Source organism: Rhinoraja longicauda, chromosome 41 (genome assembly GCF_053455715.1).
Source record: "Rhinoraja longicauda isolate Sanriku21f chromosome 41, sRhiLon1.1, whole genome shotgun sequence".
In the NCBI taxonomy this organism is placed as follows: Eukaryota; Metazoa; Chordata; class Chondrichthyes; order Rajiformes; family Arhynchobatidae; genus Rhinoraja; species Rhinoraja longicauda.
In genome coordinates this window covers 13,027,931-13,055,385 of record NC_135993.1, presented here as the reverse complement: position 1 = coordinate 13,055,385, position 27,455 = coordinate 13,027,931, and the positions used below count along the sequence as shown (strand labels likewise).

Below are 27,455 nucleotides of genomic sequence, written 5' to 3'. Positions count from 1 at the left end.
CCCAAACTAATGGGAGCCAAGCAACCTGTACTGCCATCTTCTGGTACCTTTTGATATACACTATAGTCCTTTTGTTCCCCAATATTTCCTCTGGTCTGATACGTACTACCTCCATAATACACTGCCTCACTCTTCCCATGATGAAATTTAATTTGCCGTTGCCCTGCCAAGTTACCAACTGATCAGTATAATTTTGTAGCGTAACATGACCCTCCTGACTATCAATAACATCACCAAAGTTCATGTCATTCGCAAACTTGACAATCATACCGAGGTAAGTTGATATGTAAGTCATTAAATTATAAATAGCTTCAAATCTGGATTAGGTAGAAGGAAAAAACAATGAAATGTTTCGCCATAGGGTGGTATAGAATGACCCATTTTAAAGATATAATGTATGACAATCAAGTGAATAGAGAATTACCTGAGGAAAACTAGAAAATTAATGAGGAAAAAGTGTACATTAAAATAAAATGTTAAAACACAACCATTTAAGAGAATGCTTTCTACTGAATTACGGGAATTTTACACTTTCTTGATTTGCAAGGTGATCTGGATGATATCTGATAGGTACTGGTGTTGAGTTACTCATATCAGGGTCAACATTAGGTCAGACAATTCGAGAAACTCACTGCACGTAGCAAGGGGCCAGCCATAGTTTCAGCAGTATTAAATGTCTCCTGGCATGTTCATAAAATTATAGGTATTTATGACACAGGAGGCCACTCAGCTCAAGTTGCCTGTGCTAGATAAACACAAGCTAAAGACACCAATAGAATTTTCCAGTACTCCTTTTCGAGCCTTGCAGGTTTCATCATGCACAAATTCTTCCAGTCGCTTATTAAAATTGATGAAAAGATCAATTGAAACAGGCTCCTCGGCACACCGAGTCCATGCCAACCATTGATCACCAATTCACACTAGTCCTGTTATCCCACTTTCTCATCCACTCCCTACACACACTAGGTGCAATTTACAGAGGCCAATTAACCTACTAACTTATATTTCTGTAATGTGAGAGGAAACTGGTGCCCGGAGGAAACTCACACTGTCACAGTGAGAACATGCAAACTCCACATAGATAGCACCTGAGGTCAGGAATGAATCTGGATCCATAGCCCTGTGAGACAGCAGTTCTACCAGCTGTGCCACTGTGCTGTGATGAAAGCTTCTGCCTCCATTCATCACTTTTCCAGAGAGTTGTTCCAGACCATTACCACATTTTCAATGATTGCTTTTTTCCATGCAACCATTTTAATTTTTCTACCTAGATTTAAATCTGTGGTAGTCAGTTCTTGAACCCACAACTGAGGGAAAAATATCAGTTTTTATTGATGTGCCTGGGCCTTGCATTATTTTATACATCAACTATATATCCGGCTTCAGCCTCCTCAAGTTTCAAGAATGTTTTATTGTCATTTGTCCCGAAACGGAACAATGAAATTCTTACTTGCAATTGTATAACAGATACGTGAAGATAGTATTCAGCAATTACAAAAACAAAACAAAAAGATGTTCAATATGTAAAACCAAACAAACAATATTGTGCAAAGACAAAAACCAAGCACAAACTTCATAGTACACTCAAGGCAGTTCCTAGTTCAAGGTTTCAAGGTCTGTTTATTGTCACTTGTACCAATTAAGGTACAGTGAAACTTGATTACCATACAACCATACTAAAAAAAGCAGATTCCCCACATTTCTCACTGTGATGGAAGGCAATAAAGTCTAATCTTCTTCCCTCTTTATTCTCCTGTGGTTGGGGGAGTCGAACCATCAGCAGTCGGGGCGATTGAAGCTCCCGTGTCGGGGTGATCAAAGCTCCTGCAATCGGGGTGGTCAAAGCTCCTGCGACTTGGAGCTCCCCGAAGCCGGTCCCTAACCAGGGACCGCGAGCTCCACGATGTTAAATCCACAGGCTCTTGCAGTTGGAGAGCCCCGAAGTCGGTCTACAGCAGAGGCTGCCAGCTCCACGATGTTAGGCCACACGATACGGAAAAAGTCGCATCTCCGTCTAGTAAGAGATTTAAAAAAGTTTCCCTCAACCCCGACCCACCCCCCACATAAAATAACCTAAAGAACACTAAAATTGGCGGTCCCAAAATGGCGGCGCTGCCATAGCAGCTACGGCTTACCTGCGGTCCATTTGCCTTTGTGTTTTTGTTGTTTTTTTGTCTTAATTGTAGTTGTGATGTCGTGTTTTTGTGTTTGTGTACTATGTGTGTATGTGGGGGGGGAGGGGGGGAACTGTAAAATTGTAAATATGTGTCCCTTCCGAACGGAGGCCCGACCTTTGTTTTCTGGGCCGTGTCTCCGTTCCTGCTGCGGCCTACCATCGGCCCAACTCCTGGAGCTGGCAGCCTCCAGGGCTCCGGTTCGCAGAGTCCGCAGACCAGACTAACCATCAGCGGAGCCGGCCGTCTTCGGAGGCTGCGGGAGCAGCTGCAACTCGCCTTAGGCTCGGGCCGCGTGGATGCCGACATCGGGAGCTCCGGCAGCGGCAGCGTGTTCGCCCGCCCCGGATCGCGGAGCTTGGGCTGCGGACATTTCACCGTCCGGCGCGGCCTAAGATATGCCGCGGGATATTTCTCTGCTGGGCGGGGGCTTCAATGTCGGGAGCCACGACCGCCCCGACCGCCCCGACGTGCAGCAACAGCGGCAGCAGCAGCGTGTTCGCCCGCCCCGGATCGGACTTATCATCGGCGGAGCCGGCCGTCTTCGGAGGCTGCGGGAGCGGCTGTGACTCGCCTTAGGCTCGGGCCGCTGCGGACCGTCCGGCGCGGTCTGCAACCTCAACAACCTGACCGCGGGAGAGGACAGCAGGAGAAGGGAAAAGACATTGTGGCCTTCCATCACAGTGAGGAGAGGACTGGAGGAGACTCACTGTGATGGATGTTTTCTTGATGGATGTTTCTTTTGTGTGTTTTGGGGGTTGTGTAATTTTAATGCCTATTTTGATGCTTTTGTTGTTGGACTGTGGGTGACTGAATTTCGTCCAATTTGGATGACAATAAAGCTATCTTGAATCTTGAATCTTGAATATACATTTAACACATACTAAAAAACAACAAGGAAGGAAAAGGATGATAAGAAAATAACTGCAGATGCTGGTACAAATCGATTTATTCACAAAATGCTGGAGTAACTCAGCAGGTCAGGCAGCATCTCGGGAGAGAAGGAATGGGTGACGTTTCGGGTCGAGACCCTTCTTCAGAAAAGGATGAGACAGCCATTGCGGGCACCACCCGGTGGTTGAGTCGGAGTTTATAAGCAATAGACAATAGGTGCAGGAGTAGGCCATTCGGCCATTCGAGCCAGCACTGCCATTCAATGTGATCATGGCTGATCATTCACAATCAGTATCCCGTTCCTGCCTTCTCCCCATACCCCCTGACTCCGCTATCCTTAAGAGCTCTATCTAGCTCTCTCTTGTCGTGTTCAATAGCCTCATGGTTATTAAGAAGTTGCTCCTGAACCTGGACATGTAAGAAGGAACTGCAGATGATGGTTTACACCAAAGATAGACACAAAATGCTGGAGTAACTCAGCGGAACAGGCAGCATCTCTGGATAGAAGAAATGGGTGACGTTGCAGGTCGAGACCCTTCTTCAGAACTGGACGTTACAGTTTTCAGGCTCCTAAACCTTCTTCCCGACGGCAGGAGTGAAATGAAAGTGTGGCCAGAGTGGTGTGGGTCCTTGTTGATGGTGGCTGCCTTTTTGAGGCAGCGCCTGTTATAGATCCCTTCGATGGTGGGGAGGTCAGTACCCATGATGGTCCAGGCAGTGTTCACCATTTTTTGTAATCTCCTTCGTTCCTAGGCATTAGAATTGCTGAACTAGGACATGATGCAACCAGTCAATATTATCTCTGCCTTACACATATAGAAGCTCAAAAGACTATTTGTCAACAAACCAAATCTCCTCAATCTTCTAAGGAAGTAGAGGAGTTGATGAGCTTTCTTTATGATTGCATCAATGTGCTGTGTCCAGGACAGATCTTCAGAGATATGCACGCCCAGGAATTTGAAGTTGTCTCTCTCCAGGTTTGATCCTCTGCCTTTTTCTTTGAAAGTCAACAATCAGTTCCTTGGTTTTACTGACGTTGAGAGCAAGGTTGTTATTGTGGCAGCATTCAGTCAGATGACCGGTTTCCCTCCTATACTCTGACTCATTATCTGTACTTTGTCTAACAACAGTGGTGTCGCTAGTGAATTTAAAGATGGAGTTGGAATTATGCTCTGCTAGACAATCCTGGGTATGGAATGAATAGAGCAGGGGGCTGACCACACCTTGAGGTGCTCCTGTACTGATGGTCATCGACGAGGAAATGTTGCTGATAATATGTACCAATTGTGTTCTGTTGATGAGGAAGTTGAGGGTCCAGTTAGAAAAGGATTCACAGAGACCTGGTCCCTGAGCTTGGTAACAAATCTGGAGGGGACGATGACGTTTTAATTGAGGCAGGAATTGAATGCACCATAACCAACCTTTCAAAGCACTTCATTACTACGGATGTTACTGCCGGTAGTCCTTGAAGCATGTCACTTTACTCTTCTTGGGTACCGGTATTATTGATATCCTTTTAAAGCAGCTGGGAACCTCAGACCTCCAAGCAATATTCCACTTGTCACAACCTCCTAGTCTCTTTATAGCTTTGTACTATGCACTACCAGAAGTTTGTGCAAATTTAGATTTCCTGAGGGTTTCCTTCACCTCTGGAGAGGGAGTGGCTTTGATGAGAACGATGTAGGTAGAGAATCTTAACATTGCACAGCACAGGAATGAGCCCCTTTGTCCGACACCTTCCATGCTGACCATCATGCCTATTCATGCAAATCCTGTATTTCCCATCGGAGTACTTGTCCAAATGCAGTTTAAAGGTTATAATTATATCCATGCCCACCACTTCTACTGACAGTTCATATCATTTCATTTTTTTTTCATTTCATTTTATTTTATTTCGAACATGTTAAAAGACATCAAATAAAAAACAAAATAAACAAAAAAACAGAAGAAATACAAGGAATTTCATCCATTACTTAACATGTGCGAAAAGGAGTAGGAATTAATCACCCACTGTGTGGAAAACTTATTTCATATCTACTTTACATTTCTCCGTCATCTTAAACCTCCTAATTCGTAACTCACCTGCCCAGGCAAAAAGACTGTGATTATTGATCATGTCCATTTCCTTCAATTTTATAAACCTCTATTTAGATCAGCCGTCAGCCTCCTACGTTCTAGTAAGAATAAACCCGACCCATCCAATCTGCAAAAAGTCTATCCCCTACTCCCAATTCCTCCGTCTACGTCGCATCTGCGCCCGGGATGAGGTGTTTCACACTAGGGCTTCGGAGATGTCCTCGTTCTTCAGGAAATGGGGCTTCCCCTCCTCCATTATAGATGAGGCTCTCACTAGGGTCTCTTCTACATCCCGCAACTCCGCTCTTGTTTCCCCTCCCCCCACTCGCAACAAGGACAGAATCCCCCTCGTTCTCACCTTCCACCCCACCAGCCAGTGGATCCAACAAATTATCCGCCAACATTTCGGTCACCTACAACGGGACTCCACCACTGGCCACATCTTCCCATCCCCTCCCCTTTCTGCGTTCCGCAGAGACCGTTCCCACCGCAACTCCCTGGTCCACTCGTCCCTTCCTACCCAAACCACCCCAACCCCGGGCACTTTCCCCTGCAACCGCAAGAGATGCAACACCTGTCCCTTTACCTCCCCCCTCAACTCCATCCAAGGACCCAGTCTTTCCAGGTGAGACAAAGGTTCACCTGCACCTCCTCCAACCTCATCTATTGCATCCGCTGCTCTAGATGCCAACTTATTTTCATCGGCGAAACCAAGCGCAGGCTTGGCGCTATAACCCAACTGATCTCCCGGTGGCCGAGCACTTCAACTCCCCCTCCCATTCCCAGTCTGACCTTTCTGTCATGGGCCTCCTCCAGTGCCATAGTGAGGCCCACCGGAAATTGGAGGAACAGCACCTCATATTTCGCCTGGGCAGTTTGCAGCCCCTTGGTATGAACATTGACTTCTCCAACTTTAGATAGTTCCTCTGTCCCTCTCTTCCCCTCCTCTTTCCCAGATCTCCCTCTATCTTCCTGTCTCCACCTATATCCTTCCTTTGTCCCGCCCCCCCTGACATCAGTCTGAAGAAGGGTCTCGACCCGAAACGTCACCCATTCCTTCTCTCCCGAGATGCTGCCCGACCTGCTGAGTTACTCCAGCACTTTGTGAATAAATACCTTCGATTTGTACCAGTATCTGCAGTTATTTTCTTATACAATCTTTTCCAATAACTGGAGCCTCCATTCCACAGAATACCCTGGTGAACATCTTCCTCACCGTATCGTTACCATATCCTACAGTAATGTGACCAGAACTGTACACAATACTCTAAATGCAGTCGACCACAATGTTTAGTTTAGTTTAAAGACACAGCATGTAAACAGGTTCTTTGGTCCACCAAGACTGCACCGGTCAGCGATCACCCATGAACCAGTTCGACCCTACACACTAGGCACAATTTACATACGCCAATTAACCTACAAACCTGTACGTCTTTGGAACATGGGAGAAAACTGGAGCACCCAGACAAAACCCACGCCATCACAGGGAGAATGTAAACACCATAGAGATAGTATGAGTAGTTAGAATTGAACCCGGGTCTCTGGTGCTGTAAGGCAGCAACTCTACTGCTGCGTCACTCTGTTCCAATTCGTATACCAAATACCCCTTTTTGATCATAAATTATAGGGATGAACGGGAGAATATAGAGGTCAAGGGATAGGTCTGGATAATTAGAGATGGATATTGGTGGAATTGGAGTTTAGCAGGCAGCTGGGTGGGTGTAGGTGGATATATAGTTGAGGGGGTGAGGGCAGATAGTGTGATCACAATCTGACCAGGCTGAAATGGTGGAGTCAGGAGGTGTTTCCAAGGGGAAGACTATGAGGCTTCAGGCCTGACCATGCAAGTCTCCTTTAAGTACACTGCTGCATGATGACGTTTTTAGATTTGCTTTGATAAGTTTGCACTTGAATCCTAAATAACTTCCTAAAATTCATATGATATATATATTTTTTAATTTTCCCAATCAACCAAACTCAGAGAATACACCAATGTGTAACACTTCATGGAAGTTAATACTGCTTAGTTTCAATCCTACTTACTGGCCCTTTCGCGTGGACTCTTTGTGTTGTAAACTGAGCACACGTTGTTGTCATTGAGATGGTGCTCCAGGAAGGCCACTGGCATAGCCGCTGCCAATCGTGCGAGACATTCCCCCAGAGAGGGACGCTGCCTGTAGAAAAGGCCCAAAATTCAACGTTTAAAAAACTGTATTTTCAAAACCCTCCCTTAGGCAAAATGGAAATTCTGTGGCAGTGTATTTGTGGTATGTTTGATGAAGAGGAATGATGCTTTCCGAAGATATATTATTTCAGTTTTAATATAATTATTTATGACAGATCATGGTCTGTCATCTAACATATTAGCAGATATAATGAAAATGATTGTTATTTCATGACATTGAAATACTAAAGCAGTATAACATTGTGGGGAATTATGCAATTATCCTTCACAGCACTGTTACTCTGGATGAACTAGAAGCAAATAATAAAACTGAAATGAAATCCTCTTCCACCTAATCGGCTTTATCACATCTATTTATGGACTTTGGAAATGGCTCCAAAACATGGTGGTGCCCACATGTGTAAATATGAAAAAATGAATTTCACTGTGTTTGCACATTCAACAAAAGCACCATTTAATTAAATTCTCCATTGAATTCTCCACTGTCCCCTGTCTCCATCAAGGGTGTGGATGTGCAGTTTACCAAGGAGTACAAGTACCTTGGAGTTTACCTGGTCAGTAAACTGGACTAGTCCAGGAACGCCGAGGCACTGTATAAGACGGGACAGAGCCACCTGTACTTTCTGAGGAGGCTCCGCTCTTTCAACGTCTGCAGTAAGATGCTGCAGATGTTCTATCAATCGGTGGTGAACAGTGCCATCTTCTTCGTGAAGGCCACGGATGCCAACAGAATTAACAAACTCCTCAGGAAGGCTGGCTCCGTCCTGGGGGTGGAGTTGGATTCACTAGGGGTGGTCTTGGAGGAGAGGATGCTCCTTAAACTGCGGAGTATCTTGGTCAATGCTGCTCACCGCCTCCGCGACAACACTGGCCAACCCGAGGAGCACCTTCAGCAACAGACTGGTTCCACAAAGATACAACACAGAATGCCGCAGGAGATCCTTTTTCCCTGTGGTTATCAAACTGTACAACTCTTCCCCCTGCTGTTGTGGGTTAGACTGACTCCCCTCTCCCCTCCCCCCCACCTCATCCCCCCCCCCCCTCCCAATCTTTGCACATCCCTAATCCTGGACTTTCCACTCATCACTTTAATTTCATGTTTCATGACCGTAGTTTCTAAAACAATAATCTGAATCTGAATATACAACGTACTTACCTTTCCACGTAAGAGTTCTTTGTAGTTCCAAGAGAATAAATACTGGACAAGATTCGATAGCAAGCGACTTGAACATCATCCACTGAAAAACAAGAAAAAGTGCTGATCATTTTTACAACGTAGTTTTTATTTGGGCACGCATATAAAATCTGGACAAATGAAGAGATAGAAAGGGGAAACAAATGTATGTAGGAGAGTGGGAGGCAGAGTATGCTGGAGAACAAGAGTATGCATATTTCCTGCACTATCCATTGACTTGATTTGAAATCCTGTTTTACATCTAATGCATCCATAGAAGTAAATGTAAAAATCGGAGTGTAAAAGGTTTGAGGTAATTTTTAAATTTCACTCCTTGGGTGGTAATCTTGAGAAGTGCCAAGAATCTGCAGGCTGTCCCATTCATTTCAATGTAATGGATGGTAAATTATTGCACTACATTATATATTTTTGTGCTTGCTGACTGGCTCGGCTCCTTGCTTTGATAATGCTTCAAATTTCAAATTCTCATCCTTCAATCCCCGCTGTGAAATTCCCACCTACCTTTGCAGCTTTCTCCAAACATAGAAGCTTGTTAGATGGTTGTTCAACCTTGGGCCGATGCTCTGCAATTTTCCTCCTTAAATTATTTCTCTACGTTTCGTTCTTTCAAGATGCCCCTTAAAATATAATTCCACGACCACATCTCCAGATGTATTTTCCTGTGATTTGGTCTCAAATTTTTATTTGATAATGCCCTATTAAGCACCTTGGACTGAATCAATATGTTTGAAACATAAATGTAAGTAGTGGTTGTCGTGTGCAATGGAAATGATGTAATTATATTCTCCAGCAGTCCATGAGAGTGCAGCATGTCCACTGCCGACAGGAAGGCTGCCACACATTAACCAGTTTATTTAAACAAATGCTCTATATATTGTAATGTGTAGTTACAGATTAATGTGTGCGTGTAAATTGGGAGGAATGCTCCTTGCACGGGTTGATACCTACACATTACATCATCTCCGAATTGATGCTGAGCCACATGATCAAACAGGGAGGTGAGTACAGGCAGCAGGGCCACTGTAGTGTAGTTGATATTCTGAGCAACTCCTTTCACTTGGGTTCGACTCTGAGAGACTTTGCCGAGCTTCAGATTTTCTGCAGTTTTCTCAATATCTTCAGCAGCTCCCTCAAAGAATGACCGCAAACCAGCTTTCACTATTTCAGGACCAGATTTCATCACTGTCCTATTGACAACGAGAAAAGTACACATTTCAAAAGTTCTGAATTTCTAACCAGATAAAGTTTTATTTTAATTCTTGTCAGATAATGGGTGCCTATTCTGCCAGGGATTCCTTTCAATACAGGCATGGGACAAATTTAAAAGTAAACGCTTGATAGGACAGAATTGAGGAAGCAAGAGCTGGTCAGGCAGACCCATAACTTGATTCAAGCTTGGGACATCAAGTGCATAAGTACATGCTCACCTGGCATCCAGGGATCTTGCTAAAATATGCAAACAGTTTATAACTGCAGAGGCATCCGTACCTGTTTAGTAAATGAGACCATTATTCAGATATGTGCCATAATGTTATAAGACAGCGATTATAGTATTAAGTTACAAATGCAATGAAAGTTTGTGAAATAAATGCCGCAGTTTCCATCAGAAAAACACTGCCAAAACCTGTTCTGATTATAGTAGTAAATAAACATCTGAAACCAGATATCTTCGAAAAAACCCATCATCATAACAATTGTTCCAGTGACATTTTCTGCAGAATGTTCTGGATCTGTTGTTTAGATCACACCATGTTTTACACCTTCACCTTTGAGTTGGTTGAGAGTCCACAAACTAACAGATATCCATCAGTACTGAGGAAGGGTTGTATCATTGAAATTGTTGTGTTTTGGACAAGGTGCTAATCAGACAGCTTATCTCGATGAATGTAAGATTCCATAGCACAAAATGAAGAATTGCAAGGAAATTCTCAAAGTTTCCTGACAAATATTGCAGTCTACCTGGAAAACCACATCAATTCTACTCGTTCTGGGCATGTACGTTCAGTTTTACATGCATGTGGTGATTACACTGATGAAAGCTAATATAAATGGAAGTTATTGCTGTCAAAACTATAAATAAAACTTACATTAAAGAGCACGATAATAAAACTTCAAATAATAATACTTCAAACCAAACTGTGTCAGAAAAATAAATTATCAATTGGAATATGATCATCACTTGGGTGAATTTAGCAATTGTATATCTTTCATGCTGACAGATTCCCCATTCAAACAACAGGGGGAAAAAATACTGAATATTAAAAATTGTTCAGCTACACGTTGTTCTCATTCTTTGAAGATGAGGACTGTCAATAACAAAAACAAGTTTTTTAACACAACATAGTGGTTGTATGATTAATATTTTTTTCCCTTGGCTGTGGATTTCGATCACAATTTAACTGATAGACGCATCCGCAACGTCAAGCCAAGCATTGCATAATAAACTTCCAGTCTAGCAGGAGAAAGGGAGTAAAAAGGGCAGAAATTCAGATTTGGCAAACGAGTTAGATTTCAACTCGTTTAAGCAACCTAATGTCCTCATTCATTTAGACACCAGAGTTAGAAGCAGATTCCATTTTATTTGGAGACCACTTCTGACCTTTATCACAACTGTTGCTTTACCTAATCAGATGAAGAAAACAATTTTTCATTAAAACATTCACTCTATTACACATTGACAAAAAATAAACACAGACACAGACTTTCTGGAATAATTCACTTGTCTATTGGCAGAACTTTCTTTATTACCTTGATTTTATTTTAGCATAGTGGGGAATGTTTTTCTGTCTCTTTCCCTCCAGAATTCCCTAAGAATGTCAAGTAATAATTAAACACTCTGACTCGACATTTGTGCAGTCGTAGAGCCGTATACAGCACAGTGTATACGCCGTATACACTTGGCCCATGCCTACCATCTAGCATCTATCTATCCCCATCCCAGTTAACAGTGCACGGTTAGTCTGTTGTCTATTCCCAAGAATCCATTCAGCATCACCGCCATTGCACATCCTGAGATAATATATCCATCAACTGAATCCACCAAGAACCTGCAGACAAAAGGTGAGTATTGCTCAGAGCCAGCCTGCACATCTAGCTAGTTGCCTCCCTGGTGCCAGGGTCAGAAATGTCAAAGACTAGAGGGGGAAAGTTAAAACAGATGTGCAGAACAAGTTTTTGTTTAATAGAGTGTGGTGGGTACCTGAAATATGCCGGGGGATGGTGGTGGAGGCAGACACAAAAACGGCATTTAAGTGTATTTTAGATGGGCATATCGATATGCAGGGAATGAAGGAATATGGATCATGTGCAGGCAGAGAGGATTAGTTTAACCTGGCATCATGTTCAACTCTGAAACTGTGGGCCAAAGGGCCTGTTTCATTGCTGTATAAATTCTGTGTATTATGTTCTATGGCACAAGGCCCAAGGATACTGTGAAACAAGTCACTGCGGACAGACTGTGTGGGGCAGGGGAGTGCCACACAGAAGACTTGGAAGCAATTTTACTAACATTGTAACTACATTGTAAAAATGTTGCAATTAAGCTCCTGATCATTGCTTTGTAATGAATACTGTGTAATAGAATTTTGTGAATGCAATCTTCCAACAAATGGTCCAGAAATGTACTTGGAATATAAATTTCAATTGAACGAGACCTTTGATATGTTTTTAGTAGGTACACACACAGGTTAGAAACTTGTCATTTGAAACATCAACATTTCCCCATTATTTCAGTCTGTACAATAGTGGTTAACATGTAATTTTCTTACTTCTTAAGTTAGAAATGACATTCATATTGTAAAAAAAGTAAGCTAGGTACATTTCAGTCCAAACCACGATAACACATTTAGCTGCACAAAGCACAAAACAATTGAGTGACGTAACTTAATGTTTACATGCCAACACAGTGACACTCTAATGTGAGCACACAAAAATTAGCATGTTTGCCAACTAATATATTTACATAAAATTAATGTCATCTAAATATTTGGCCATGGAGCAAGTAAATTAAAAAAATGAAACCCTCAGATATATAAACAAAAGCCGTTTTATGTTAATCTTTTAAGTGGCTGACATTAAGTCTTAGGGCTTGCTGCTGTCCACTTTCAAAAATGTAATGCCTTTACAGAGTAAACCTTTTTCATCATATTACATTTGGAATATTATTGTTGGAGGAAAGTTTTACACAGAAGTAACAGACAAAAGAACAGCATGACTGAACAGTAAAGCTTCAGAAAGCAACAAACCGAGCAACAGGCAAAAGGACAGCATGACTGAACAGTAAAGGTTGAGAAAGCAACACTCCATGCAGCTTACCAAAGAGGGAGACTCTATGTCTGATCAAAGCTGCGAGTTTGCAGAAGATACTGAAGTAGAGAAACATTGAGGAAGAAAAGAAGTGAGAAGATGCAAGAACAGGCAGCAGCTAATATCACTAGAAAGGAACTATCACTGACAGAAGCCTGAAGCAGTTTACACCTCCTGATCTAAAAAGCTGGTTTGAGATCTAAAACTACATAGAAACATGCTGGAAATACTCAGCAGGTCAGGATACAACTGTGGGAAGAGAGCTTCTCCTAAATACAGCCCCACCAACTAAATATTAAGGCAATTAAAAAATAATCTGTTTTTATTTAGGATTTCCAGCATCTGCAGTTTTATTTGATTTTTACTGATTTGAGACCTATTTTCTTTTACTTGGAAGCAGTTAGTTCCTAGTACATGTATACAGATGCACCTTTATTGTTAACATTGCATATCAGCTCAAGCGGAGAACCACTTGTCCATAAATACAAATTGCAAACAAAAAACGATTCAATTCTGCAATTCAATTTTCCCTTCTTCAATATCTTTAAACAAGTTTATTTTTACTTTTGGCATTTGAATAAAATTACATTAATTTTATCTTAATGATTCCTTGGCAACTATTTCTATAGGTGGCATACAATACAAATAAATTGTATTACATTATCTCTCTTTACAAATACTATACTTTTCTAATTTTATCATAGATTTCCTCTTTTAAACATATATATCAATATCATATAATTCTACTGTTCTCTTTTCTTCTTGAGCCTACCAATGACTAAAATGTAGCAATAATGGCCATATTTTATCATCTTGTCAGCTGCATCTTTGTATTGAATGTTATTTTAGAATAATGTTCTTTGCCAAATTATCTTTCACAGTACCAAAACAAGGTTATACCTAAATACTTACGCTAAATCTTTAAATCTTTGCAATGCTATTTTACAGCTAATTTACAGCTATTTGAGACAGTGGAAGTTCGTTGTTATATTCAATGAAAATCATCTTGAACCAGTTTCTTGTTTTACTAATCGGTGGCTTAAATACTTCACACATGCTGACCTATTCTAACGCAAAGTCAAACAGTGTTTCATCACTTATAGGGCAGCTTTCACTCAGTCACAACGCAGCCAGATACCGAAGAGGAGTGTGCATAGGCAAGGGCCATGACGTTATTAATTTTGATAAGCACAACCTGTAGGTGATGTGATGAGAAGGAAGCACCAGGAGGGACTCAGATATAAAGAAGTAGGAAATAGGTGCACTAGGAACAACGAAGGAAGAAATGCCATGTCTTTATGGGACGTACAATAAGGAAACAGGCCCTTCAGCCAATTAGTCCGATGCCCCATCAAAACTAGTTTCATTTACACATGTTTAGCCATTATCCCTCTAAACCTTTCCTACCTACAGTATATACCTGTCCAAATGTCTTTTACATGTTGTTATTCTATCTCCCTCAACTACTTCCTCTGGCAACTTATTCTATATACTCATCACTCAATGTGTGGAAAAACTTGCCTCTCGGGTTCCCATTAAATATTTCCCCTCTCACACTAATCCTTGACTCTCCTACCCTGGAAAAAAAGATCAACCTATCTATTCCCCTCAAGATTTTATACACTTTTATAAGATCAGCTCTCAGCCTCCTAAGGTCCAAGGAGTAAAGTCCAAACCTGCCATCCTATCCTAGCTCAGATACTTGTCCTGGCAACATCCTTATAAATCTTCTCTGCACTCTTTCCAGCTTAATGGCATCTTTCCTATGGCAGTGACCAAAACTGAACACAATACTCCGAGTGTACCCTCTCCAATGTTTTGTAAAATTGTAACAAAATGTCCCAACTTCTCTACTCAATTCCCTAACTGATGAAGGCCAACTTACCCTATCTACCTGCATCTCCACTTTCAGGGGACTATATACTTAGACCTCTCTCCATCACACTCTAAGCCTCTACTGTTCAATGTGAAGGTCCTGCCCTGTTTGACTTCCTAAAATGCAGCACCAACAGTTATCTGGATTAAACTTCATTAGCCATTCTTCGGCCTGCTTGCCCAGCTGATCATTATACCGCTGCAATTCTTAATAACCATCTTCACTGTCTACAATATCACATATTGTAGTGTTATTTGCAAACTCACAAATCACCCAAGCTATCTCGGTGGCCTTCCTTTTAGCTGTTTTGCCTTTTCTCAGCAACTCTCTACACTCATAAAGCACACTTTGCACAACCCAGTCACAATAATTCAATAACGACAATCATGCCATACACCATTTTCATACTAATTTTCTCCCATTTTCTTGAATAGACATCTAATCCAACAAATTGGAACGACCCTTCGAGTCTCAAAGGCTAACTAAGCTGGAGGAGAGGATCATCTCTGTACTCACACTGAGGTCACACAGGCTGCAATCCTGCTGGAGTGGAGCATATCATCTGCATAGAAGTTATACAAATATTTCTCTTTTATGGCAATGAATATTCCATGTCTATTGGCATATCTCCCAAGAGTGCAAGAATCCATCATCGCCAACTGGAACACACGTCAGTGTTAATAATGCTCACACAGTGCAACAGATTTCACTGAGGCAAGGTTGGAGTCCATCCAAAGATGGGTAGCACGGTGGCTTTAATGTATATTGCCTCTGTGAGGGCACAGGAAGCATGCTTCATCCATTAAGATAATACAGGGAATGCCATTGCCTGTTAAGAACATAGGTTGGTCATTCACCATGAGAAGCTACTTAAGAGATTTTGCTTTGGAAGCAGACAAGGTAATCAATTCTATTGACACTTGTGCAATGATTCTATATCAAACAATATTAACGTCCTCTGATACTTTAAGCCCAGAACCAGTCACTGCAGGTGTGACATTCCAGGTTTTACCATTGTAACTATGCTGGGGAAGTAAACAAAGAAATGTTTATGTTAATCAGCCCACATTGAAACTCCCATGATGGGATCAGGGAAGGCATTAAATGGCCATTCCTCTCTGAAGAGGGGTCTCTGAAGAAGGGTCTCATCCCGAACATCTTCCACTCCTTCTCTCCAGAGATGCTGCCTGTCCAGCTGCGTTACTCCAGCATTTTGTCTACCTTATATTAACATATTGTTAAAGCCTTATCCCTGCCACTCCAGTACACATTTCAGGACATGTCTGTTTTGTCAATTAATACAGGGGCTGTTTGGATATCCAGAGAACCATAACAAAAGAGGTATGTTTGTGGCTTGGAGTTGTGTTCAGAACACCTGGGACTATTCACTGATACTTGAATATTCAAAAGGGATTGAGTTTGAGATCATTTGAGATGAGCTCCTAATGTTAATATTTAAATCTCCAAAGTTAACTGTCTGCACTGAAAGCTTTAAAGTTAAGCCCCTCGAGCCAACTGGGTGAGCCCTGACTGCATGCCCAGGTAGGGTTCCCTTTCAGTGCTGCCTGCAAAATCTTCCTCCTCTGCCAGCTGTTGGGCTCACGTTTCTTCTTCTCCCCAATCTTTTCCACCTCATTCTCCTCCTCCTTGTGTACCTCCAACTGCAGAACCTATATCAATGACTAATAACAAGCTTACAGAGATGCAGAAGACACCAATGAAGTGGTGCAGGGTGCTTCCAGAGAGATTTCAAATACTGGAATTGCATTGAGGATTCTGCGAACATTTGCCATTTCACTCGTGACCTGTGGAAATCATAATCGCCCGCATCAACTGGCCAACCGGTAGGAGCAACACCCAAAGAAGATGGTTGGGAGTGGAGGGATGAGGGGTGTTACTTGTTACCCTGGAACTATTGCAGGCAACATGGACTGTCTAAAAATAAATGTGATATGCAAACTTTTCAGATATATAGTGTTGGCCTTGAAATATTTCTTTTCGTGGTGACCATGAACATTCAGAAATGTTTGGCTCTGATTCATGGTTCCACATGACCCTTCCATAAGTTTAATACTTGTAGATCTATAGGAGCACCAACCCAACAGGCTCCATTTAAGGAATCACTCAAGGAATGATAAAAATCCCTTTTCCTTAAGTGGAGAGCGTTGATTCACCCCAAATGCAGCAAACTAACAAATGAACCATAGATCAGCCACCAGTTTACGCAACAAACTAAAAGCTGAGAAGTTAAGGGGTCAGTAATTTTAATTTCTACTAGACCAAGTGGACCCGTTGGACCCATTCCTCGTAGAGGTGGAACAGGGAAGGGGAGAGGGTGTCGTCACTGTGAGCCCTGGACTCAAAGCCTCTCCTGTATTGGTGTAGCACCCTCAACCCCCCCCCCCCCCCAATCAATGCCCCTTGCCCCCCCTCCTCCCCCCACTGACCCTCTCCATCCCCCCTACCCCACCCCCAATTGTCCCTCCCCTGCCCCCACCCCCAGCCCTGCATCCACCCCCATTCCCCCCTCCCCACCCCTATTCCCCCCTCCACCTCTCCTGACCCCCACCTCCCTCCCCTCATCCCCACCCCCACTCTCTCCTGCCCCCACTGTCCCCCTTCCCCCCCACTGTTCCCCCCACCCCCACTGCCCCCTCCCCCACTACCCCCTCCTCCCCCCCACCCCACTCTCTACCTCCTCCCCCCACCCCCACTCTCTCTTGCCCCCACCCCCACTGCCCCCTCCCCCACCCCCACTGCCCCCTCCTCCATCAGGGTCTTCAGATATAAACGTCTCTTCCTTCAAGCTCTGTGTGAACAACTACCTTGGCTCCAGTTCAGGTAGATCACCCAGTGGAGCTAAAGAGGCTAAGGGAGACTAATTAAGGAAATGGCAGCTCACCTCACCCAAATACCAATAGAACTTTTTAGGATTCTCCTCAATCACCATGAAACATCAATAATTGCCTTCAGCCAACTGCAGCAATATTAAACAGCAACAAAGTTCTTGAATAGAAATGTTGCCATGAAAGGAACACCATGAAAATATGGCTAACTGCAAGTAGCCAACGATTATTTCAAATCAGAAACTCATGACCTTGTTGCAGCTGCAAAGCTCCAAATATGTGTTGCACAACGGATGCATGTTGCATGCATCATGCTGCAAGCACTCGGCTAACTTTCCTAAAATGCTTGATCTGCACAGACGTACTGGATGTTTTATGATTTGCACAAAACCTCATTAATAAAATATCACTAATGAAAGGGATAATATACATTATAACAGAATCACTGTACTATAAGTAGTATAGAATAAGAACGTTCAAAACCTTAAGGTGATGTGTGGGCTGCATTGTGGCAAAGCTAGTAGATCCACTGCCTCACAGCACCAGAAACATGGATTGAATCCTGACCTCGGTGCTGCTTATGTGAAGTTTACACTCTCCGTAACCATTTGGGTTTCCTCCAGGTTCATCGCTTTCCTCCCACATCCCAAAGACATGCAGTTAATTAGTCTCTGTAACTTGCCCCTCGTGTATACATGAGTGGTAGAATGATAAGAATGTGGGAAGAATAAACAAAATGCGGGTGGGGGTTAACATCGGATGTGTGAATGGTTGGTAGATGATTGCTGCAGACTCAGTGGGGTGAATGGTCGGATCTCATTCTGATAGACCCACCTCTTGATTTACGTTTAGATCTTAAATTAACAATGAATTATATCAAGCAGATCATGCTCAGCTTTTGATCCCTACATGAAGCCTGCAGGTCTGATTTTCCTTGAGGACTTGCTGCAAAGCCCTTCCAGAGAGGAGAACTATAAGTGCCGAATAAGCTTTAAGCAGTAGATGCTAAAGCTCCACTCCCAAATGATCTCCTAACAGCTCACAGCACAATAGCATAGGAAAAAACCTGCAGATGCTGCTTTAAATCGAAGCTTTAGACACAAAATGCTGGAGTAACTCAGCAGGTCAGGCAGCATCTCGGGAGAGAAGCAATGGGTGATGTTTTGCGTCAGTCTGAAGAAGGGCCTCAATCCGAAACATCACCCATTCCTTCTCTCCCGAGATGCTGCCTAACCCATTGAGTTACTCCAGCATTTTGTGTCTACACCACAATAGCACGCAGCACAAATAGAGAGGGTGGTAAAGAAGGCATATGGTATACTTGTCTTCATTGCTAGGTGCATTGAATATAAGAGTCAGGAAGTCATGATGCAGTTCTATAGTTCTTTGCTTAGGCTGCATTTGGACTATTGCGTGCAATTCTGCTTGCCTAATTACAGGAAAGATGTAGAGGCTTTGGAGAGGGTGCAGAGGTTTACCAGAATGTTGCTTGGATTAGAGGGTTTTAGCTACAGGGAGAGGTTGGATAGACTTGGATTGATTTCTTGAGAACATCAGAGGTTGAGGGGAGATTTGATAGAAGTATATAAAATGATGAGAGGCATAGATAGGATAGACGGTCAGAACCTTTTTCCCGGGATGGAAATGTCCAGCATTAGAGGGCACAGCAATACAGTGAGAGAGGGAAAGTCTTTTTTAAACACAGAGAGTGGCGGGGGCGTGGAACGCATTGCCAGGGGTGGTGGTTGAGGTAGACATGATAGTGGCATTTAAGAGGCCTTTCAATAGGCACATGGAAATGTACGAATAGAGGAAAATGGATCATGTGCAGGCAGATGAGATCAGTTTAACTGGGCATTATGTTCAGCACAAACATTGTGGGCTATGTTCATACTGCAAAGGGTCTTTTCAATGGTGTCTAATACAGCTAAAATAAATTAAAGTATTTAAGCATAATCAATTTAAAAACATATTTCCCTGGGGGGGGTTGAGGGAGGGGATGTTGCTAGACCGATGCAGGAGAGGCTTGGGGTCCACGGCTCACTCTGGCTGCAGCGCTGGCGCCAGGGGGCCAAGGTGAGTGGCTTCCTTGTCCCCCCTCGCCCGCCCACGGCCCCGAGGGACACTCCCTGCCCTGCATTGGGCTTCGTCGGTTGGAGTGGGGTGCCGGGTCTGCCAGATCGTCAGTTGGGGGAGGGTTGCCCTGGGAGAGGCCCGCAGGAGAGATTTGGTCCCAACGGATCCACTTGGTCTAGTTACATTTAAAAGACATTTGGACAGGATAAGAAAGGTTTAAAATGATAAAGGCTGAATTCAGGCAAATGAGACTAGCTTAGGAAAGCACCTTAGTCAGTCTGGATGAATTGGGCCGTGTGGCCTGTTTCTCTACTGCATAATTCTATATAGAAGGATCCTCCCAGTACAGCTTAATGTACTGACATATGTTCAATTGTCAGTTTTGACACTGACATATTCCTTAAAAATGATTAACGCGCACCGACTATCTGAATGAAATACAATTCTATGATAATTTCCAATTACTTACTCTCAAAGTATTAGTTGGAAGCAATTACATACTCCGTATGCAGTCAAGAAACATCTGGGCTTTGTGAAATGAAATTAAATGGGTCAATTGACTAACAATGTGTTTCAGCGCATCAATGATAATCATTTTCTGCTGATCAATGCCAATTTTTGCTTGATCCTATTCCTGCAGAATGCTTCACCGAGTTTGATGATTGTGTTTGCTTTATAATTTGTTGCAGTGAAATCTCTGAAATTAAAATGGCCGACAAAGACGCTGGTCTGACCTGTTTCAGATCCCACAAGATCAGTTTTCTATTAATGATCACTGGCAATGAATGAAACATGTATTTAAGGTGCCTCGGGAGAAAGATGGCAGTTGGAAATTAGAGTTTGTGTTTGAAGTTGTCAGACTGCTCAGAAGACCCCATGAGGCATGAACACTATCCAGAAAATAACAGCAACAAATGAGCAAACCTGTTTATATAAAAGTTTTTAAGGCAAAACTCTTCAGATACTTCCATGGCTCTATCATCATTTTCACATATTTGTTATTTAGCTTTACTGCAACCCACAAATCAGATGAGAGCAACGGGAAGAAATTTACCCAAGGACTAAAATGACAATGAGTGGGCAATCCGAGCAATGAGGTTCAAATCCTATCGGAGCAGGGATTGCTACGGTGTTTCTTGTGTGGCATACCTGCAGATTTTAAGCATAAGTTCCATTGATATCTTAAATATTGGATATTAGGTAATTAATAATTTCAGTGATTGTGCATTATTGACCACATTATACAGTTGATCACTATGAAACATAATTGATGCAGTACTTATATGATCTTAATTGATGCAGTACTTGTATGATCTTAATTGATGCAGTACTTAATTGATGCAGTACTTATAGGCGGCACGGTAGCGCAGCGGTAGAGTTGCTGCTTTACAGCGAATGCAGCGCCGGAGACTCAGGTTCGATCCTGACTACGGGTGCTGCACTGTAAGGAGTTTGTACGTTCTCCCCGTGACCTGCGTGGGTTTTCTCCGAGATCTTCGGTTTCCTCCCACACTCCAAAGACGTACAGGTATGTAGGTTAATTGGCTGGGTAAATGTAAAAATTGTCCCTAGTGGGTGTAGGATAGTGTTAATGTACGGGGATCGCTGGGCGGCACGGACTTGGTGGGCCGAAAAGGCCTGTTTCCGGCTGTATATATATGATATGATCTGATCAGACACAAAGTGAATACCTTGAGAAAGCTGGTAATACATCATACTAGGCTGTTATGGTTTGTGATATTTTATTGGTATTTTGCAGGAATATGGCTCAGGGTGAGATCTCGATCATCAAGCACAGTGGTGAAGTATGGCATGCACTTCACTGTCGTAGGCTGACAGTCAGGTAATACATGGTAATAACCGTAAGGATTTTTACCTTGAAAATGAAAAGTTGCTGCACATTGAGGATGTGACAGCATTCAAATTCCTGTGGAGATTTGGAAATACGAATTTGTGCGATACAAGCCCACTCTATTACTCCCTGGACCCTTGAGCACACAATCCAAAAACATCCAAATGCCTGCGGAATTAACTGTTTCCTTTTCAAAGAGAATGATTTGAAGCTCTCTCTCTTTGTGTAAAGAATACCAATGATGATCTTAAGCCTGATGAATACGGACATTTCAAGGCAATGGTAGGCTTCATCTCCAGGCAGAGCTTTTGAGATATGGGCATAAGACTTGAACTTCAATAAATTTTAACCTTCAGACATTTAGCCACTTAGAGAGCTGGAGATAACAGCATGGCTTCCTGTACACTGCGCTACGCTCAGTAGGCAAGAATCCTTCCTCCCTTAAAAGTCTTTTGGAGTCTCGCTTTCTTTCTCTATATTAGGCTGCACTAAAAAGTCGGTGGGTCCACTATTAGCTAACTAACTAATTGCTCAGAAAAGCCAGGTGGTTACCACTTTAAATTAATTCCACATGATGTAATGAAGTGGAACTTCTAGTATTGTTTCAAAAAGTAGCAGCTATTTCAAAATAGTACAAAACAGTTATTTTGCTGATTTATCATTATACTTGAGATGGCTGCCAAAAATGTTGGTCCAGAGGATTACTGTCAGCAAGTATTAAAATTCAAATTATACTGCACATACCTGTACCTATGTGGTTATTGCCACTGTATTCACGATGTAGTAACAATTAAAAGTAGACAATTTTAATGCCATCCATACAAGTTAATTGGTGAGGAGAATGGGAAAGATTTTAAAACTCAACTGTTTGTAAATATATAGATAAATTTATAGGTAGTGAAAGAACTAGGGAAATGTCAATATTCCTGTAACTAGAATTCCATAAAATATTCTGAATGTTAGTTGACAAATTCGAATTGCGAATTCTAAAATGACAGAACTAAAGGAATTAAAAAGCAGAGGAATAAACCAGTATTAGGATGATCACTATCTGCGAAATGCTGTACAGTTCTTTCATGTAATGCCATCCATAATTTGGGTTAATTAATCATGACCTCAGAGATGTTATGTGTCAAATTTAGAGACAATGCATTGATATAAACATTTTGAACTTAATTAGCAATTCATTTCAGGATAACATTTGCAAATAATTTATAATTGTAGTGGACAGGATGAACTCTAATTCTAAGAATCTTAATGTAAACCACAGAGCACATTAAACCCTTTCATTAATTGGAGAATGATGGATGGCTGGGAACAATCCTCATGAGGAATCTAAAAATGAGGATTAGATTACTTCAAACCACAAGAGCACCCATCAGCAATTAATAAATTGTACTGAATACGATGAGATGACAACCTCAAAATTATAATTTTATCCACTTTAATTTGATTTGTTTATTCTTCTCTGGTTGCTGAGGTTGGAGGGGCTTGTGACAATCTGAACAGAATCAGAGCGCTAAAGAGCATGAAAACAAGCCAAACAGCCCACCTCATCATGCGGCTCACTCGAGCCTATATTGCAAATATCTGGAGACATTTATAGTTTTAAGGCATCTGATACCTCAAATGAACAAAACGATGAAAGCAAAGCTTGTACATTGATGACCTCTTGCAAATGTTACTATCCTAGGTAGAAAGCTATGCAATTTTATTATGAAGCAGTCAGTGTTAGTTGAGTAAACCTAATAATGAAAAACAGTTTGAAAAGAATAACAAATTCAGAAAGAAAACATGAATATTACTGTCTCCACCATTCAAACTTTTGAAGCCTTTTACTTATATAAATAATAGGTATAATTTGAATTATTGCCTCTGACAAATACCTGGCTATCATTTCCTTTTCTTTGTTTGAGGCATGTCCTCCACTGCCCAGGAGTTCAGCTGGAGTTGAAAGGAAGTATAAGCAATGGTTCTTGAAGTATTGATTAATCAATGGGAGCAAAATCTGAGGAAAACAAAAATGTATTTGAGGTTGAAGATTCATTTTGAAAATTCGTCAGACTAAACAATAAATCGATTTGTTAATGCATTTTCCAGACAGTGGATGAACATGTGCAAAATCTGATTCGAAACCCTCACAGTCGATAGATACCAACATATACAGTCCATTCGGAAAGTATTCAGCAGTGCAAAATAGTTTTGAGCAGGGTAAATGTTTTAAGACATTATATAGAACGAAATTATAGAATTATTACAGTGGGAGTTAAGATTCAACTTCAAAACATTCAGTAGATAAGCTGAGAGAAGATGCATCTGAATTTCTGTCTTACCTGGAAGAGCTGCTGGCGTTCCTGGATGGAGGTGATTTACCAAGTTCTGAGAGCCGTGCCTTTTTCTTTCTCCCTCGATTTCCTTTGAGGCACGAATTCATAAACAGAACCCTGCTCATGGATAGTGTCTTTTTTCCCTAATTTGAAATCTATTATCTCCAGTTTCAACTCTTTACCGTTGGGATAGGTTTTCTTTTTTCACTCTATATCATCTGTGTTTTTGAACACTTATGGTAAATCATCTCCATCCAGGGTCCCCAGGAGCCCTTCCAGCGAAGACAGAAATTCAGATGCATCTTCTCTCAGCTTATCCACTGAATGTTTGACCTCCCATTTAGCTTCCTTTACATCCGTGAGGCCAAGCATAGACTAGATGATCGTTTCGCTGGTCACACACTCGTTCTGCATGGTTCCATCTTAACCACACCTCCTCCTTTATCTTGAAAATTGCCATCCCCTACTCTCAATTTCTCCATCTCCAAATCAAGATGAGGCGTACCACTCTAAGACAGCCAAGATGTCCTCTTCTAGTCCTCACTCCTTTCCACTTTCCATGGAGACCACTCCCTCTGCAACTCCTTGGTTCACTTATCCCTTCCCACCCAAACCACCCCTCCCCCAGGTACTTTCCCCAGCAACTATAGGAGATGTAACACCAGCCCTACGTCTCCTCCCTCACCTCCATTTAGAGTCCCCAGCAGCTCTTCCAGGTAAGACAGAAATTCAGATGCACCTTCCCTCACCATATCTACTGACATTTTTGTATCCCATTGGGCCTCCTTTAAATTAGCGAGGTCCAGCATAGACTCGGTGACTGTTTCACCAAAGGCACACTCGTTCCACCTGATTCTTAAACCAACGCTTGAGAATACTGCCCCGTGCTTTCTTACAGCTCCAATATAACAGTTTCTGCTTGCTTTGTTATTTCATATACAATGAGCAGTGCAAAATAGTTTTGAGCAGGATAAATGTTTTAAGACTTATTTTATAGAACAAAATTATTGATTTTTAAAATTACTTTATGACAATATATTCAAACTTTCATGAATTCATCATCAAACTAACACTACAAACAAGAGTTGTGACTATGAATAAATACTATTCCTATTTTAATTCAATCAATATAATCAATAGTACAATTGTTCATAACTTTCCATCTATGTGCATCGCCACTACTGTTGCAATTAACTTTGACTAGTGAAGCTCCCATCCATACCTTTACAAAGAACTTGATCTCCTGTTCATGAGGGGATTTCTCAACTCTTCCACTGCTTACAACAGCCTCTATATTATTAAAGAAAGAATGATTACATTGGAGAGACAACTTTTTCTGACAAAACAAAAATGCAAGGCTTAAATAGCAATATTATCCAAAATATATTAAAATGCTGGTTTACAAAATCTTTTTTCATTCTCCATACAACAATAGGGATTAAATCAAATCACAGACTAATAATTATCAAACTTTCATGTAGAGGTGATTATGTTGTCTTCATACAAGAGAGTAGCTCTGTATATTTACCCATACTGTTCTTGCATCCTTCTACCAATCAATAAAATCTATTAATGAATAGTTATCTGCCTTAATCCATAATCCTGAAAATTCAGGTAAAGCTGCATTTCTGATTCAAGAATTAAATTTCTTACATTTAGGCTTGTTCCTGACACCTAACCAAATCAATAAAATATTAAACAATACGAGAAGTGATCCCACAATAGTATGTTACCATGACTCATTGCCATTTACCCAGGCAAAATAATATTTTATGCAATTCTTTTCTCCTGGTAGAATCAATTAGTTAATCTTCATCCAGCTCCATCTTCTTAAATTTCCAAGAAATTAGATACAACCCAATTTTGATACTAATAGGGGCTGAGTTTAGGTCTGAAACCCATGTCAGGAGCACCAAACAATAACTGCTAACATATTGAAATATGCTTTTAAGTAAGCATTAGGGTAGTTTGCACCATTACTCATTCACTAATATACTGCAGAGACAATAATCGTAGTATTGCACTGATGATATAGAAATGTTGCCATAATTATCAGTAATGCCATTGGTGAAGACTGTAGGCCATATAAATGATTATGCCATTAATGTATATATAGATGCTGATTTTATGCAGGGTTTCTCCTAGTTGGAATGTGATTTTTAGATTAAATTCTGATGGAACAATGTAAGTACACATGGTATATGTTGCTGATGTAACCATGCAGGTAATGATGCCAGAAAAATGACAGGCAAGGGGTTTATCAACCTGGAAATGCCAGATTCAATTTTGCAATGGGTAAAACTACCCCGGAAACCGGCATAAGTGCGTTAAAACATGCACAAAACGCATTTTCTCTCTGAGCACAAGTTTAAACATTTTGATTTCAAGGGATTAACTTTTCTCTGGATGTTAAAGAATCTTTAAGTCCATGGTCCCTATTATATGTGGGATGAAAACTCAACATCAGACATTTTGAGTTATGCTTTCCAAATTAACATTTATTTTCTAGTATCTAAATGTATGTAGCAGTTTCACTACTTACCTATATGTAAAACAAACTCTTGAGCTATGTCCAACCACTGCAACAATTTCTTCAGGAAACCATAGGCAAACCTCTTCTCGATTGAAGATGTGTCCAATTCCATATCTTTCATACCTCTATAAAAGAATAAAACAAATACTACTTTATAAACACAATAAATATTAACTGTTAATGTAATAAATGTGTTTCTGTATAATGATTATCTTTCTCTCCAAAATAAGACCATGTTTTGAGATTTATTTAACTTCAACTGTGGTCTCCCTTTGATAGTGAGTGAAATTCCACTTGATCTAATGACAATACCTGGGTGACACATGTGGTTGAGTGAGACCCACAAAATAAGACAACATAGTTTGTGGCAAGTTCCTCCACAAATAATGTCTGATTATATCAATTGGTTGGCATTGTGCATCCCTTCGACTTTCCCCATGATAGATGTTCGTCCTACTGGCTCCTGCTTTCCCATTCCCTCCACTTTGGAATAATGTAGTCACGTTTGCTATAATTCCAATCTAACAGAACCTCTCCCGAATCAAGGGAATTTGGGCAATTTAAAACCACCACATCATCTATCACATCAGCCACTGCTTTGCGAAGCCTAGGACAAGGACCTTTTTCACACAGTGGGTATATGCAATGTGCTGCCAAAGAAGGAAGTTGAAGCAGGTGTAATGATAACATTTAAATGACACTGGATAGGACGGATGTCCACAAATGAGACTCGCCTAGAGGAGGCATCTTGATTGGCATTGATGAGTTGGGCTGAAGGGCCTGTTTCTGTGCTGTATGATTCTATGACTACATGACTCTGAGATGTCAGCACCAGGCCCTATTGGTTATAATTTGTCTAATTTCCTTTTGCATCCAATCCCTAAATTTAGAGCAGTTTCTGGGATGTTACTCATATTCTCTATAATGAAGTAACCTAATAGTTTAAATCATCAGTATTCTCCTTTTTTCCTCATTATTTATTTCATAGGACCAACCCTCTGCTAACATTATAAAATTCAAAATAAACTCTTACAAACATAGAAAATAGGTGCAGGAGGAAGCCATTTGGCCCTTCGAGCCAGCACCGCCATTCATTGTGATCATGGCTGATCATCT

The 27,455-nt window shown here is 41.5% G+C and overlaps 1 protein-coding gene across 5 annotated transcripts in view; it reads right to left on the bottom strand.

Moving 5' to 3' along the window:
- Window positions 1–27,455, bottom strand: part of LOC144611871 (ryanodine receptor 1-like) — a 479,550-nt gene that overhangs the window by 136,937 nt on the left and 315,158 nt on the right. For all 5 annotated transcript variants that reach the window (XM_078431182.1, XM_078431183.1, XM_078431185.1 and 2 more), the window contains exons 59-66: window positions 26,349–26,464; window positions 25,029–25,096; window positions 23,366–23,487; window positions 12,839–12,888; window positions 9,952–10,012; window positions 9,473–9,711; window positions 8,486–8,567; window positions 7,188–7,318 (exon numbers count right to left, since the gene is read on the bottom strand). In XM_078431182.1, coding sequence (XP_078287308.1) covers window positions 7,188–7,318; window positions 8,486–8,567; window positions 9,473–9,711; window positions 9,952–10,012; window positions 12,839–12,888; window positions 23,366–23,487; window positions 25,029–25,096; window positions 26,349–26,464 — 869 coding nt within the window. The remainder of the gene's footprint in view (window positions 1–7,187; window positions 7,319–8,485; window positions 8,568–9,472; window positions 9,712–9,951; window positions 10,013–12,838; window positions 12,889–23,365; window positions 23,488–25,028; window positions 25,097–26,348; window positions 26,465–27,455) is intronic.